At 45.7% G+C, this 15,561-nt stretch overlaps 1 protein-coding gene across 1 annotated transcript in view; it reads right to left on the reverse strand.

The window, feature by feature from the left end:
* CMTM4 (CKLF like MARVEL transmembrane domain containing 4) overlaps positions 1-15,342 on the reverse strand; it is a 78,631-nt gene extending 63,289 nt beyond the window's left edge. Inside the window, exon 1 of the mRNA XM_035281587.3 lies at positions 14,947-15,342. Coding sequence (XP_035137478.1) covers positions 14,947-15,132 — 186 coding nt within the window. The 5' untranslated portion in view covers positions 15,133-15,342. The remainder of the gene's footprint in view (positions 1-14,946) is intronic.
* Positions 15,343-15,561: the final 219 nt, after the last annotated feature.

The raw sequence follows: 15,561 nt of genomic DNA on the forward strand, positions 1-15,561 counted from the left end.
CTCACCACTGTGAATACTTTATAGAAAAAAAACTGCACCTCTGCCATGCATATGTTTATAAACTTACTCGTAAGTATTCCTTACTTTCCAAATCTGTTCAGAAAGCCAGTGCCCAGAGAGTGATGGACATATATAATATAAGACAGTGCTTCATCACAGGACACCAATCAGAGCAGAGAAAAATCAGTGACAGCCAGGCATGGTGGCTCTCGACTGTAATCCCAGCACTTTGGGGGCCAGGGCAGGAGGGTGGCTTGAGCCCTGCAGTTCAAGAGCAGATGAGGCAACATGTTAAGACCCCGTCTCTACAAAAAAACAAAATTAGCCAGACATGGTGGTGCACCTGTAATCCCAGCTACTCCAAAGGCTAAGGGTATAGGACCACTTGGGACCAGGAATTTGAGGCTGCAGTGAGCCATGATCATCCCACTGTACTCCAGCCTGGGCAACAGAACAAGACCCTGTCTCAAAAACATAAAAAAAAAGAAAAGAAAAGAAAAACCAGTGAGGCCAGGCATGGCAGGACTAGAGGAAGACAGGTAGGGGCAGGGAAGCAGGGAAAGGGACATGAGGCCCTGCCTTGCCTTGGCCCAATGACTTCTGGGGCATCTGTAGGCTGGGAAAAGGGCAGCAGCAGCCTTGCAGCCAACAGCATGTTATTGTGGAGAACAAGAGCTAAGGCTAAGGCTGGCAGATTTACGTGGAGAGAATCTGAATGGGAAAGTCACTGGACCAGAGCCTGGCTAGATGAAGCACCCATGGACATTTTAACAATAATGACCCTCATCAAATGTTTCCCACAGCAGGGCACCATGCTAGGCACTTTGCATTCAACCTCATACCAACCCTACGCTGATCGGTAGTCTTATCTGTACTCCTCCTAATCATTCTAGCCTGACTCAGGTCCTTAAAGGCCAAGCTGAGGTCTAAGGGACATGGTCCTAAGTGCAGGTAATCAAGATCTTTAAAATCTTTTTTTTTTTTTTGAGACAGAGTCTCATTCTGTCACCCAGGCTAGAGTGCAATGGCACAATCTTGGCTCACTGCAACCCCCACCTCCTGGGTTCAAGCAATTCTCCTGCCTCAGATTCCCAAGTAGCTGGGACTACAGGCTTGTGCCACAATGCCCTGCTAAGTTGTATATTTGAAGACTGGGTTTCACCTTGTTAGCCAGGCTGGTCTCAAACTCCTGACCTCAGGTGATATGTCCACCTAGGCCTCCCAAAGTGCTGGGATTATAGGTATAAGCCACTGCATCCAGCCTCAAGATCTATTTTTGTGAAGAAAAGTAACCACGGTCAAGTGTGGTGGCACGTGCCTATAATACCAGCTACTGAGGAAACTAAGGCAGGAGGATCACTTGAGCCCAGGAGTTCAAGGCTGCAGTGAGCTATAATCACACCACTGCACTCTAGCTTGGGTAACACAGTGAGGCCCCATGTCTAAAAACAAAAGAAACGAAAAGCAAAGCCATTAGGTAGAAAGAGAAAAACAAAAATCCAGGGAAGGGAACAGAAAGCCATAAAGAATGCTCCTCCAGCAACCTGGAGATCCAGGGCTCCCCTTTCAGGCTAGAGGAAAAGAAGAAAGGGAGAGAAAGGGACAAATGAAATTGGAAGGTTCTTGGGAGGTTCTAACACAATGAGTTGGATAAAAAATCCAGCCCACCCAGCCCCCCTCACCATATAGTCCCCATTTCAAGATAAATTGTGATTGCTTTTGAAATGAACCAAAAATATCAAGTATCTTCAATGGAAAACTAAGCCTTGTTAGAATATAACTTTCCAAGTTATCTGAACCTATGGAATTACACCTTTCATTGTCCTTGAGCTATTTGTAACTCTGTTAAACTGTATATAACTGACAGCAATGCAAATGATCCTCATCTATAAACAGGCAAATTAATTCTGTCTGGTAGGGAGACAGTTGATTCCCCTCTAAGCCAGAGTTGCATGTATTTGAAATTAATTTCATGGAACATGTGTGTGCACATGGGGATGTATCTGCTCTTTGAATTTTCCTTTGAGCAGGTTGTAGCGTCCTGTGGTTTCCTCATTAATTAATAAAATACTTTACATTTGTATGAGTCATGATTTTATCTTTTAAAAATTATTCTTTGTACAGGCACAGTGGCTTATGCCTGTAATCCTAGCACTTTGGGAGGCTGAGGTGGATGGATCACTTGAGTCCAGGAATTCAAGACCAGCCTGGGCAACACAGCAAAACCCCATCTCTACAAAATGTATAAAAATTAGCCAGGCATGGTGGCATATGCCTGTGGTCCCTGCTACTTGGAGGGCTGAGGCAGGAGGATTGCTTGAGCCCAGGAGACAGAGGTTGCAGTAAGTCAAGATCATGCCACTGTACTCTAGCTTGGGTGACAGGGCGAGACATCTCAAAAAAAAAAAAAATCCTTTAATATCTGCAAACAAATTAAAGTCCAGAAAAGGTACCAATACTCTGTATTAGCTGTTCTAAGAAGTAAAGAAAAAGATTCCAAGTCAATAATTCATCCAACTCCAAACACTTTGAAGTCTGCTGGCAAGGAGGAAAAATCAGGTCTCAATTTTCACCTCTTTACCCCACGCTCCATGGGAAAAGACAGTCTCTAGCTTCCTCATCACTTTGACTGGTTCTGATTTTAGCAATTCTTAAATTTTGTCAAGAATCCAAGGAGAAAGAAGAGCTGAGGGCCCCCCTTGTCCCCTGACTCTGAGATGTGACCCCTGAATTATGCAAAAAGGATTTTCTTGAGGCTGGAGACCCCCCCAGGAGCAGAGCCAGCAGAGGGGAAAAAGAAATGGACCAAGTCACTGTAAGATGGTACTGATGAGGCTGGACATGGTAGCTCATACATGTAATCCCAGCAGTTTGGGAGGCCAAGGCAGGTGGATCACATGAGGTCAGGAGTTCAAGACCAACCTGGCCAACATGGTGAAACCCCATCTCTACTAAAAATACAAAAATTAGCTGGGTGTGGTGGTGTGCGCCTGTAGTCCCAGCTACTCGGGAGGCTGAAGCAGGAGAATTGCTTGAACCTGGGACGCGCAGAGGTTGCAGTGAGCCGACATCATGCCACTGCACTACAGCCTGGGTGACAGAGTAAGACGCCATCCCAAAGATAATTTAAAAATGTAATTGCCAACGATCCAAGATGGCCGATTGCTAACATCCCGGGATTGCAGCTCTCAGGGAAGGAGCGGAGAACTAGAGGACGCCACACTTTCAGACAAATTCTGGTCGCTCACGGAGCAGAAGATCCCCCAGTGAAGGAAACACACGGGTGGCCAGCGCGACTCTAGTGGCTGGCGCAGCGGTTCCGCCGGCACCTCGGCGCGGCAGCTCTCGGAGCAGAGTAAACAGGTTCGGAGGACCCACAAGGGCCCCCAGCAGGACACCAGTGCCCAGCGCAGCCGCTGTGATGGCACCTCGGTGCGGCAGCGCTCGGCTCAGAGTAAACGGGACCAGTTCCCCTCTGACTGGGGTTTGGGGCCCTGGGAAGGCAGAGGTCGCCTACTAGGGACACAAGAAGGAAGCCAGACAGGAGAATCCTGGGCAGAAAAGCACCGTCAGTTTTAACGCTGCTGCTCTGGCCCTGGGAACTAACAACCTGGACGCCCACTCAAGAGACCTATTCTGAAAGTTGGTAAATTCAAAGACAGCAGGAGGATAAATTTACAATGACGGGAAGAAACCAGCGTAAAAAAGCTGAGAACACTCAAAATCAGAACGCCTCTCCCTCTAAAGATGATCACAGTTCCACATCAACAATGGAACAAGGCTTGATGGAGAATGAGCGCATCCTGATGACAGAATCACTCTTCAAGGAATGGATAATAACAAACTTCGGTGAGTTAAAAGAACACGTTGTAGCCCAACGTAAAGAAACTAGGAACTTTGAAAAAAGGTTTGATGAAATCCTATTGAGAACTGACAACTTAGAGAGGAGTATGAGTGAATTAATGGAACTGAAGAACACAATACAGGAACTCCGAGAAGTATGCACAGGTTTAAACACTCGAATTGTTCAAGCAGAAGAAAGGATATCAGAGGTCAAAGTCCAACTTAATGAAATAAAACGTGAAGAAAAGATTAGAGAATAAAGGATAAAAAGGAATGAGCAAAGTCTCCAAGAAATGTGGGACTATGTGAAAAGACCAAATTTACGTTTGATAGGTGTACCTGAATGTGACCGAGAGAATGAATCCAAGCTGGAAAATACCCTTCAGGATATTATTCAGGAAAATTTTCCTGAACTAGCAAAGCAGGTCAACATTCAACCCCAGGTAATACAGTGAACACCACAAAGATATTCCTCAAGAAGAGCAACCAACCCCAAGGCACATAATCGTTAGATTCACCAGGGTTGAAACGAAGGAGAAAATACTAAGGGCAGCCAGAGAGAAAGGTCAGGTTACCCACAAAGGCAAGCAAATCAGACTTACAGCAGATCTCTCAGCAGAAACTCTACAAGCCAGAAGAGAGTGGGGGCCAATATTCAACATCCTCAAAGAACAGAACCTTCAGCCCAGAATTTCATATCCAGCCAAACTAAGCTTCACAACTGAAGGAAAAATAAAATCTTTTATGAACAAGCAAGAACTCAGAGATTTTATTAGCACCAGGCCTGCTTTACGAGAGCTTCTGAAAGAAGCATTACACACAGAAAGAAACAACCAGTATTAGCCTTTCTAAAAATACACCAAAAAGTAAAGAGCACCAACATAAAGAAGAATTTACACCAACGAATGGATAAAACAGCCAGTCAACATCAAATGGCAGTAACCCTAAATTTAAATTGACTAAATCCCCCAATCAAAAGACACAGCCAAAACCCAATGGCATGTTACATCCAGACCTGTTTCACATGCAAGGATACACAAAGACTCAAAACAAAGGGATGGAGAAAGATTTACCAACCAAATAGAGAGCAAAAATAAATAATAAATAAATAAAAAGCAGGAGTTGCAAATCTCGTAGTGGATAAAATAGATTTTAAAGCAACAAAGATACAGTGGTAAAAGGATCAATGCAACAACAAGAGCTAATGATCCTAACACCCAGATACATAGAGACTTAGACTCAATGAGACAGAAAATTAATAAGGGTATCAAGGACTCAAACTCAGATCCGGAACAAGTAAACTTAATAAATATTTATAGAGCTCTCCACTTCAAATACACAAAATATACATTCTTGTCAATACCACATCACACCTACCCATAAGTTTAAATGAAACATTGATTGGCCATTAATAATGCCCAATTTTTTTCAAAATAAAGCAATATTTCCATTTACTCTCCCTCTTTCTCTTCCTCTTTCTTCCTCTCCTTTACTTATTTTTTTTTTTCTTTCCTTCTCTCAAAAAAAAAAAAATCAACTTGTAAACCTCTAGATCCAGGTCGGCAATGTCTCTCTCATTGCTTGATTTCCTTCCTTCCCTTCCCTCCCTCCCTCCCCACTTCCTCCCTTCCTTCCTTCCTTCATCCCTTCCTTCCTCCCTACCGTCCTTCTTCCCTCCCTACCGTCCTTCTTCCCTCCCTACCGTCCTTCTTCCCTCCCTTCCTGCCTTCCTCCCCCACCCCCCCCAAAAAAAAATGTAATTGCCACCTCCACCTCTTAATGCTCTCCCATTTAGTTACATCTGTTCCATCTCCACTGCCAAAAGACCAGTTAGTTAGGCCTTCTTTTCTCACTGGATTTACTCAGAGTCTCTTACCAGGCCTTGCTGCAATAATCTCATCCTTCTCAAAGCCACTGCTTTGACACCCTCTAACCTAGGGGTATCCAACAGAAATACATAAGCCACACATGCAACTGAAAATTTTCTAAAAGCCACATTTTAAAAAGTAAAAAAGTGGAATTTGGATAGTATATTTTATTTAATCCAATATATCCAAAATATTGACCAGGCACAGTGGCTCATGCCTGCAATCCTAGCACTTTAGGAGGCTGAGGCAGGAGGATCCCTTGAGACCAGGAGTTCGAGGCCAGCCTGGGCAACATAGTGACTAGACCCTGTCTCTATAAAGGAAAAACAAACTAACAAAAAAAATTACTTCAATATGTAATGAGTATAAAATTATTAATGACAGTTTACATGCTTTTTTCCCTATTAAATCTTTGAAATCCAGGGTACATTTTGCATTTATGCATATCTCAATTCGTACCAGCCACATTTCAGGTGCTCAGTGGTCACAGTTATAACTGTTCCCCATCTCTTTTAGAAAAATCCAAATTCATCGGCCTAACAAACCAGGCTCTCCCCAGCCTGGGTCCCCCTCATCCCACCCCATCTGTCAAATCACTTGCCCTTCCCTTCCATACCTTTGCCTTTACTTGACTCACCTCTTACCACCCCTTTCTGGGATGGACGCCAGCACCTGGGGTATTCCTTTGCCACAGGCACACCCACCTTATTCCAGGCATTGGCCATTCAGCATCTTACAGCAATGTGCCTCTTTCCCAAAGTGCCACAAGTGCTTCTGCCAAACCCACTGTCCCCAGGCCTCCATCACAGCTCCGGTGGTCCAATGGTTTGTGTATTTTTGTCTGCCCCACTCCAAACCCTTACTCCCAAGAGTAAGGGAGCTCTTTGGAGGCAGAGATTTTTGTCTTATGTATGTCTGTCTAATAGTACCTGGCCCACCCTAGACACTCAAATGTATATAAAATGGATTTTTTAAGGGGTGAATTATAGCATTTTTATCAACATCTAGTTACTGATCTTGATCTAACTTTCAAGTTATTAAGCCAACTCTTAATCTCAAGTTATACACATTGGCCTGAAAATGGGTGAAAGAAAGTAGACAAGCTGAGGAAGCAACTACCCCTGGAACAGCCATTGTTTCTGGGTTGTTTTTCTTTTTTTCCACTGGTACAAAAATCTTTTAGCCTTAAACTGTTTTTCACAGTGGTGCTGGAATAAATGGGAAACCACAAAAATGAAGGCTTCTACGGCACCAGTCATCAAATCACAGTGGCAGTAAAGAAAACATTCAGAACTATCCACATTTGATTAAACTCTGAACATTTTCAGTGTTTATTAACTCATTTAATTCTCAAACTTAACCATTCATTTGAAATTGTCAGCAACAAAATTCTGGCTTAGCAGTATTCCCTATAGCCTTCTCTAGCCTTCACTGAAGTACGCCAGCCTCCCTTTGCAGGCCTCATGGAACGGTTGTTCTTTTCTTTTAATCAGAAAGCTTTATAATAATAATCACTATGACCCTCAGTTTCAATCCCAGTTGGGACTTTCTCTTTGCCTGTAAGTGTCTCTCGAAAGATACTGACTTGACAGATATAAGCCTCTATCTTTCTGAACGTGTTAATCAGAAAACAGACCACTTCAATAATAATTACAAAATCCTGGTTTTCATTTTACACTTTTCTAAGCAAAAAGCTTGGCAAAGCCTCTTATGGTTTCCCCAACTTTTACAAAAATCTGTCTCCTAAGCAAAAGCTTCTGTTTCCTAGTAGCAGTAGATACTCTTAAAACTTAAAGTTAAAAAAAAGAAAAAGTAATTACGATGGCATTTTATTTTCATACTTTCTCTCCAATATTTTCCACCTCAGAATCCAGCAGTTTATTATAAATATATGTACATACAACATTTCCCCATGGATTCCATGTTTTCAAAAACTTGACCTTACAAACTACATTAAGTAATAACCCATTTTTTTCTTTTACTAAACAAATATGTACATTCAACTGTCTACTCAACGTCTGTGTGCCAGACCCTGGTTTAGACACAGGATACGGCAGAGAACTTGAAAGCAAAGTCTTTGCTCTCATGGGGCTGACCTTCTAGCTGGATGGTCAACACTATGGAGAAGAATCAAGCAGGGTGACAGGGGTCAATAGTAAGGCAAAGTTGGGTAAGGGAGTATCCTATTCTAGTTGGTGGCTATAGGGAAGGTCTCTTTGGAGCAGAAACCAGAAGAACAGCACAGCACCAAGTGGGGAATCTCTGAGCCTATTCTGGTGCAAGAGGCTGCCTAATTTAAAAAATAAAAATAGTAGGCCGGGCGCGGTGGCTCAAGCCTGTAATCCCAGCACTTTGGGAGGCCGAGGCGGGTGGATCACGAGGTTAAGAGATCGAGACCATCCTGGTCAACATGGTGAAACCCCATCTCTATTACAAATACAAAAAATTAGCTGGGCATGGTGGCGCATGCCTGTAATCCCAGCTACTCGGGAGGCTGAGGCAGGAGAATTGCCTGAACCCAGGAGGCAGAGGTTGCGGTGAGCCGAGATTGCGCCATTGCACTCCAACCTGGGTAACAAGAGCGAAACTCTGTCTCAAAAAAAAAAAAAAAAAAAAAAATAGTGGTAGGCATTTTCAGGAAAGAGGTGAGGGATGACAGAATAAATCCTGAGTGCAAAGATGAAGGCAGGTGCACATTAATCAAAAGCTTACTGAAAGCTCCTGATCAACCTGAAGTAATCGGTTTTATAAAATTCCAGCCAGAAGAAATTTTACCTCATTCTACTTAATGTGAGCGTAAATCTGCCTTACCGTGCTTAATGTGGCTTACAGTATAGACTTTCTGAAATATAATTAGTACCCAGGTTCTCTTTTTGTTTTGTTTTTGAGATGGAGTCTCCCTCTGTTGCCCAGGCTGAAGAGCAGTGGCGTGATCTCAGCTCACTGCAACCTCCACCTGCAATTCTCCTGCCTCAGCCTCCCGAGTATCTGGGATTACAAGCACCCACCACCAAGCCCGGCTGATTTTCTTATTTTTTAGTAGAGACTAGGTTTACCATGTTGGCTAAGCTGGTCTTGAACTCCTGACTTCAAGTGATCTGCCCACCTCGGCCTCCCAAAGTGCTGGGATTACAGGTGTGAGCCACCGTACTCCCCAGCCCCTCATTCTGACTCTCAATCCCCCATTACTACCTTAATAAACTCTAAGGATCCCAGGACCCCACTTTGAAAACCAGTGATAGCCCCCATTAGGAGAAAGGCCACACACGAGAGGCACAACAATGAATCCTGAACAATCCCCCACCCAAAGCTTTAAGTGAGAATTTTTCACAAAAATCCTCCCCCATCGAGAAGTTAAACTACTTAAAAATAGGATAGTTTCCAAATACTTAAACAAGCAATATCTCCTCCCCCAGGAGGTGTCACTTTCTGAGCTTTGTGCCCTTCTATTCATCAGTCTCTTCTCCAGCCTGCTGCAGCACTGCTCTAGAGACCTGAACCACTTCCAACTGAGGTCAAAGTTTAAGTTGGCCGATTGGCAGAAACCAACCTCTGAGCAGGGGTTCCCTGCTCTCTTCCTCTCCACTTCCCCGAGTCTGTCTCCTTCCTCCTTCCTGGAGCCCTGAGGTCCCAACTTGCTAATGAAGCCAAATCCCATCTCATCTCTTCTCTTGCACACACAACCTGTTCTCCAGGAATCACCTTATTTTCCAAACAAAAATATCAGGATATAGTGGGAGCAGATGGATGCTGTTACATGAATCACTGTAATTTCAATGCTTAGAATACTTCATAATTTAAAGTAAAATAATTATTTAAATTTTAGGATTATACTTATATATGGTCTGATGAGGGAACAAAGGAAATTGAGACTGTCTGGGAAAATGTATTATCTGTGATCACTTCTGCTCTATACTCTAATAAGTAACATTCTTTTCCAAAGGAATCCCATGTCATCCTGCAAAAGCATTTGGGGTTACTTCCAGAAATAAGGATGTAAGAGTCAGTGATAGCAGCTACAGGTTGAAGGCCCCATGCTGGTATTTCCAGGCTATTTCAATAGCTCAGGAAAGGGCGCTGTGGGAAAAGAAAAAAAAAATCAACCATACATACCTCAGTCCTTAATGAGGCAGGCCATATATGTGGTACAGCTCAAGTCTGTTCGGCACAACTTTAGGCTGGAAAGAGCTCTCTCCCAGGCACCCAGGTATATATCCACTCTACCAAGAGAGAAGCATCCTGACATACAGCCCTATCCTCACCTCTAGGTGTACATCTATAACATTTACTTTCAAAAACTTCACCAATCTTTTGTTTCTGGAATACATCACAATTGGTTTGGTGTATTATTCTTTCTACATATGCTGGGTTCTATTTTCTGTACAGTATTTTGTTGAGGATTTCTGTGTCTGCCTTCATGAGGGATATTTGTCTGCAGTATCCTTTTCTTGAACTGTCTTTGTGTGGTTTTGTAAAATACATGTATACTCTCTATACTTAACAACTTTTTTGAAGTCATGGATTATAATTCCACTATTTTTAATCATTAAAAAAACTTAAGAGTAATTATAACTTTGCTTTTCTTCTAGAATTTAATTTGATTCCAAGTCCTTGATCAGGAAGACAGCTCCTAAAGATAACAATCTTCCTAAAGGAAAATGGGACTGTTTTACAAGGAGCCACAGAACGGTGGCTCTGAGAATCCAATATAGAGAAGCCCACTGCTTCATCGAACATTATGCACATGTATATGCATGACTTCAGGGATAAATGAGAGCCAGGAGTACAAAGGAATCTTCAGTAGTAAACAAAAAGCAGAATCCTTCACAGTTTGACCAGGGTCATTTTGTGTCTGCCAGGTCATTTGACCAGTTCTTAAGAATCAGGAACCCAACTGAGCCTCAGTTGAACCAGCCCCTCCACAGAATTGAGGGGATTTGGGGCTGATAAGCTCAGTGCTATGTCTACAGCCAGTCATTTATCAAAATTGCAGCTTTGTAAATGTGGCTATTTTATGTTGTATATGATTTCTATAATGTATTACTGCCCCACCCCTGCACATCCTCCAGAGAACAGTAACCAGCCAGGGATTGTGCTGACTGGCTTGAGATTAAAAAAAAAAAAAAAAACAAAACTAACAAGGTTTCCATCAAAGAAAAGGTATGCCCCTGAAGTGCAAATACTCACATTTGTTTTTGAGTTATGTAAGAAAGCAACTATCAAACATTAACCTCTTAATTCTTACAAATCCTAAAATGCTCAGTTGTTACCACCCATATTGTACAATTGAGAAACCCAGATGTGATGGGATTAGGAGACATCAAGATCAGCGGAGCTAAAATTTGCGTTTAAACATTTCCAGTCCAGGCACAGTGGCTAACACCTATAATCCCAGCATGTTGGGAGACCAAAATAGCAGGATCGCTTGAGCCCAGGAGTTCAAGACTAGCCTCTTGTTTGAGGCAACATAGCAAGACTTCATCTCTACAAAAAAATTAGCAGGGCAGGGTGGTGCATCCCTGTAGTCCTGGCTACTCAGGAGGCTGAGGCAGAAGGCTGCCTTGAGCCCAGAAGTTCAAGGTTACGGTGAGCTATGATCATGCCGCTGCATTCCAGCCTGGGTGACAGAGCGAAAATCTGTCTTTAAAAAAAAAAAAAAAAAAAAAATCCTATTATCCATCCTTTGTTATTAAAAAGTCCTAAACAAATACGTTGTCAGAAAGTCATCTAGGCATGGGAAGGGCTCAAGAAAGGGATGTGGGCCAGGTGCAGTGGCTCATACCTGTAATCCCAATTTGCAACTAACCTGGGCAACATATAATGAGGCTCTGACTTTACTCATTAAAAAAAAAAAGAATTCACACAAGGAAGAAGAAGATAATGTAAATCAGTTGTTTAACCATACTAGACTTTCTCCCCAACTAAGAGATAGATACAGGTTTCATTTTGAAAAGATAAAGACTGAGGTCAGTGACTCATACCTGTAATCTCAACACTTTGGGAGGCCAAAGAGGGAGGGTTGCTTGAGCCCAGGAGTTTGAAACCAGCCTGGGCAACATAGGGAGACTCTGTCTCTACAAAAAAATTAAAAATTAGCTAGGCATAGTGGCACATACCTGTAGTCCGAGCTAGTTGGGGGATGAGGTGAGGATTACTTGAGCCCAGGAGGTCGAAGCTACAGTAAACTATGATTGCACCACTGCACTCTAGCTTGAGCACAAAGCAGGACCTTGTCTCAAAAAGAAAAAGAAAAGATAGAATCTACGCAACTGCACTGTTTAATTTTTTCATAATATTTCAGATTAGCTTTACTATCAAATCACATTCCATTAAAAATACCAATTAACTTAAATCATAAGGAAGTAAACTATCTTTCATTCAAATACATAAGTATGATTTTTCAGTGATATCTTCACAAAGTTTCTTTAGAGACAGGTATTGTTAATTAGCACTATGACAGCTAACATTTACTGCACATCAATTGGATGTCTAATACAATAGGCACTAACATACACATATTATTTCATTTTCTTAATCCTTTGAGGGAGGTATTAGCAGGCTCATTTCACAGAAAGATCACAGCCTTAAGGCTATTTATTGAAAGCTGGTTGCTAGTGCCTGTGCAATATTTGTTTTGTTTTGAGATGGTGTCTTGCTCTGTCACCCAGGCTGGAGTGCAATGGCATGATCTCAGCTCACTGCAACCTCCGCCTCCCGGGTTCTAGCACTTCTCCTGCCAGGAGAAGCTGGGAGCAGCTAGTAATCCCAGTCTCAGGAGTAGCTGGGATTACAGGCACCTGCCATTATACCTTGCTAATTTTCTGTATTTTTGTACAGGGTTTGACCATGTTGGCCAGGCTAGTCTTGAACTCCTGACCTCAAATGATCATCCGCCTCAGCCTCCCAAAGTGCTGGGATTGATAACAGCCACCGTGCCTGGCCTGCTGCAAGGTTTTTTTTTTTTTTTTTTTTTTTTTAAATACTAAAAGGTATATAGAAAGGTAAGCCTCAAACTTTAATGTACACATGTATCACCTGGGGAATCTTGTTTAAATGCAGGTGACTTAGAAGTTCCGGGGCAAGACCACTGATTCTGCATCTCTAATAAGCCCTTAGGTGATGGCAATGCTGCTGGCCTAAGGGCCAAACTTGGAATAGCAAAGATCTACAGGTTGCAATAGGCCATTAAAAAACACCACAAAAATGTCTACAGCCCAGTGGGGTGGCTCACACCTGTAATTCCAGCACTTTGGGAGACCAAGATGGGCAGACCACTTGAGGTCAGTAGTTCAAGACCAGCCTGGCCAAGGTGGGGAAACCCCAACTCTACTAAAAAATGCAAAACTTAGCTGGGCCTGGTAGGGAGGCTGAGGCAGGAAAATCGCTTGAACTTGGGAGGCGAAGGTTGCCGTGATCTGAGATCATGCCACTGCACTGCAGCCAGGGCACCAGAGCAAGAATCCATCTCAGAAAAAAAAAAAATCTACAAAAACTAAATTTATGGCGGGGCTCAGTGGCTCATGCCTGTAATCCCAGTACTTTGGGAGGCTGAGGTGGGTGGATCACCTGAGGTCAGGAGTTTGAGACCAGCCTGGCCAACATGGCAAAACGCCGTCTCTACTAAAAATATAAAAGTTAGCCAGGCATGGTGGTGGGCGCCTATAATCCTAGCTACTTGGGAGGCTGAGGCTGGAGAATCTCTTGAACCCAGGAGATGGAGACTGCAGTGAGCCGAGATCACGCCATTGCACTCCAGCCTGGGCAACAAAAGCGAACTCCGTAAAGGAAAAAAAAAAAAAAAAAAAACTAAATTTATTTTTAGACATGGGCTCTTGCTATGCTGCCCAGGCTGGAGCACAGTGGATACTCCCAGGCACCATAATAGCTCCCTGTGACCTTGAACTCCTAGGCTCAAGCAATCCCCTCACCTCAGCTTCCCAATTTTTAAAAGTCAAATTTTTCTCAAAACCATAGTTAGAACTTACCCTTCAAGCAGGTCCCTTGAAGGGTACCCTTCAAGCAGGTCCCTTGAAGGGTACCCTTCAAGCAGGTCCCTTGAAGGGTACCCTTCAAGCAGGTCCCTTGAAGGGTACCCTTCAAGGGTACCCACCATACCCTTCAAGTGGGTCCCTTTCCTTTACTCACCCACATATGACCTCTCAGGGTTTAAATTCTAAGAGATTAACAAACAGCAGAGTCAGGCGAGATTTTAGGGGCTAAGCCCAAAAGTTCTTCCAGATGAAAAGTACAGCTCTAGGCTGAGCGTGGCAGCTCATGTCAGGTAAAGAGAGAGAGAGAGAGAGTTTGGAGACCAGTGGCCTCAGAAGGCAGCCTACCTGTGGGGGGCACACACACGGGTTTTTCTGAATTGGAGCATGCCTGGTCCACAACAGAGCTGAGCAACTGCCCAGAAAGGCATGTTACAAAACCACAAAGCAGGAACAGAGCTGAGAGGCCCCTGCCCAGAAAACCCTGGAAGCTAAAACATAGGACCCTGAGAAAGAAGCTCTACTATAGACAAGTCCAACAGAAAGTTCTCTGTTTCTGCTACCTCCAAAACTGGCTGCCCTCCCAGATTTAACTCTGGGTACCAATTGGGCAGTGCCAGCCACCGTGCCGGGCGGTGGACTCCGGGATGCCAAGTCTGTCTTCTCGGTTAGGACTCAAACCTCTGCAGCATAGAGACTTTGTGGGCAGATCTAGGCTCCCCCACTACATCAGGGCTACCTGCCTCCACCCAACAAATACTTACTAAGCGTGTACCATATACGCCTGGCACCCAGCTAGGCATCAAGAGAGAACCAAGCCAGAGACCTCCGTCTCCGGAGGTAGAAACAGACGAGCACCGTCTGGAGGTTGTGGCCGGGGAAATCTGCCACAGGTTGCTAAGACCAGCCGTACCCAGGAGACAGCAAGAATCCCAGCAGCACCCAGCCCAGTAACGCCACAGACTCCCGGGAGCGAGGGCGGAGCGGACAGGTAGGCCCCAGGGCAGGTGCTCAGGTAGAAGGCGCACACCGGAGGCTGCCGGCCTGGAAAGGGCAGGCTTCGGCCGAGGGCGGGGTCCCCAGAGGAGGCTGCAGGGCGGCCCCGGGACCCCGCGAGGGAGAAGGGGAGCGAGGAGCGGGCTCCGGCCCCGGCAAGCGGGTACGCGACGGAGGCCCCGCAGCGGGGCGGGGAGGGAGGCGTCCGGCTAGGCCGCCCTCGGGCACCTGGGGCCCCGCCCGGCACTTACCACTTGGGCGACCTTGAGGCGGCCGAGCGCGCCACGCAGGTAGTCGGGGTCGCAGCGCAGGCCGGCCAGCCCGCGGCGCTGGCTCACCGGCTCGGTGGTGGGCTGGTACGGGCTGCTGGCGCCCGAGATCATGGAGGTGCTCGAGGCCTCGCCCTCGAAGCCGTCCAGCTCCTCGCCGCTCCGCATGCTGCCGCCTGGCCCGGGCCGCCTCGCGCGGCCGGCTCCCGGAGCCAGGAGCGGGCGAGTTCAGCGGGGCCGCCGCATCGCCGCCACCGCCGCCGCCTGACTGACCGCCCGCGGCCCGGCCACCGCCGCCGCCGCCGCCGCCGCCTCTCGCCCGCCGCCCGGCTGCGGCCGCGGCTCGGTCCGCTCGGGCTCGGCTCCCGCCGCCTCAGCAGCGGAAAGGGAGGGAGGCGGGAGCAAGGAGAGGGAAGGAGGCGGGAGCCGGCGCGCCGGGCCGGGAGGGGCGGAGCCAGGCCGCAGCCCGCAGCTCCGAGGCGCTCCAAGGCGGTGGAGAGGTGGAGGCGGCGGCACAGCGGGCCCCGCCCCGGCCCCGCCCCCACCTGTGCTGCTACCCGGGACCAGAGCCGCTGGTGGGCGCTGGCGATCCCGGCA

Source organism: Callithrix jacchus, chromosome 20, assembly GCF_049354715.1.
Source record: "Callithrix jacchus isolate 240 chromosome 20, calJac240_pri, whole genome shotgun sequence".
Classification (NCBI taxonomy): domain Eukaryota; kingdom Metazoa; phylum Chordata; class Mammalia; order Primates; family Cebidae; genus Callithrix; species Callithrix jacchus.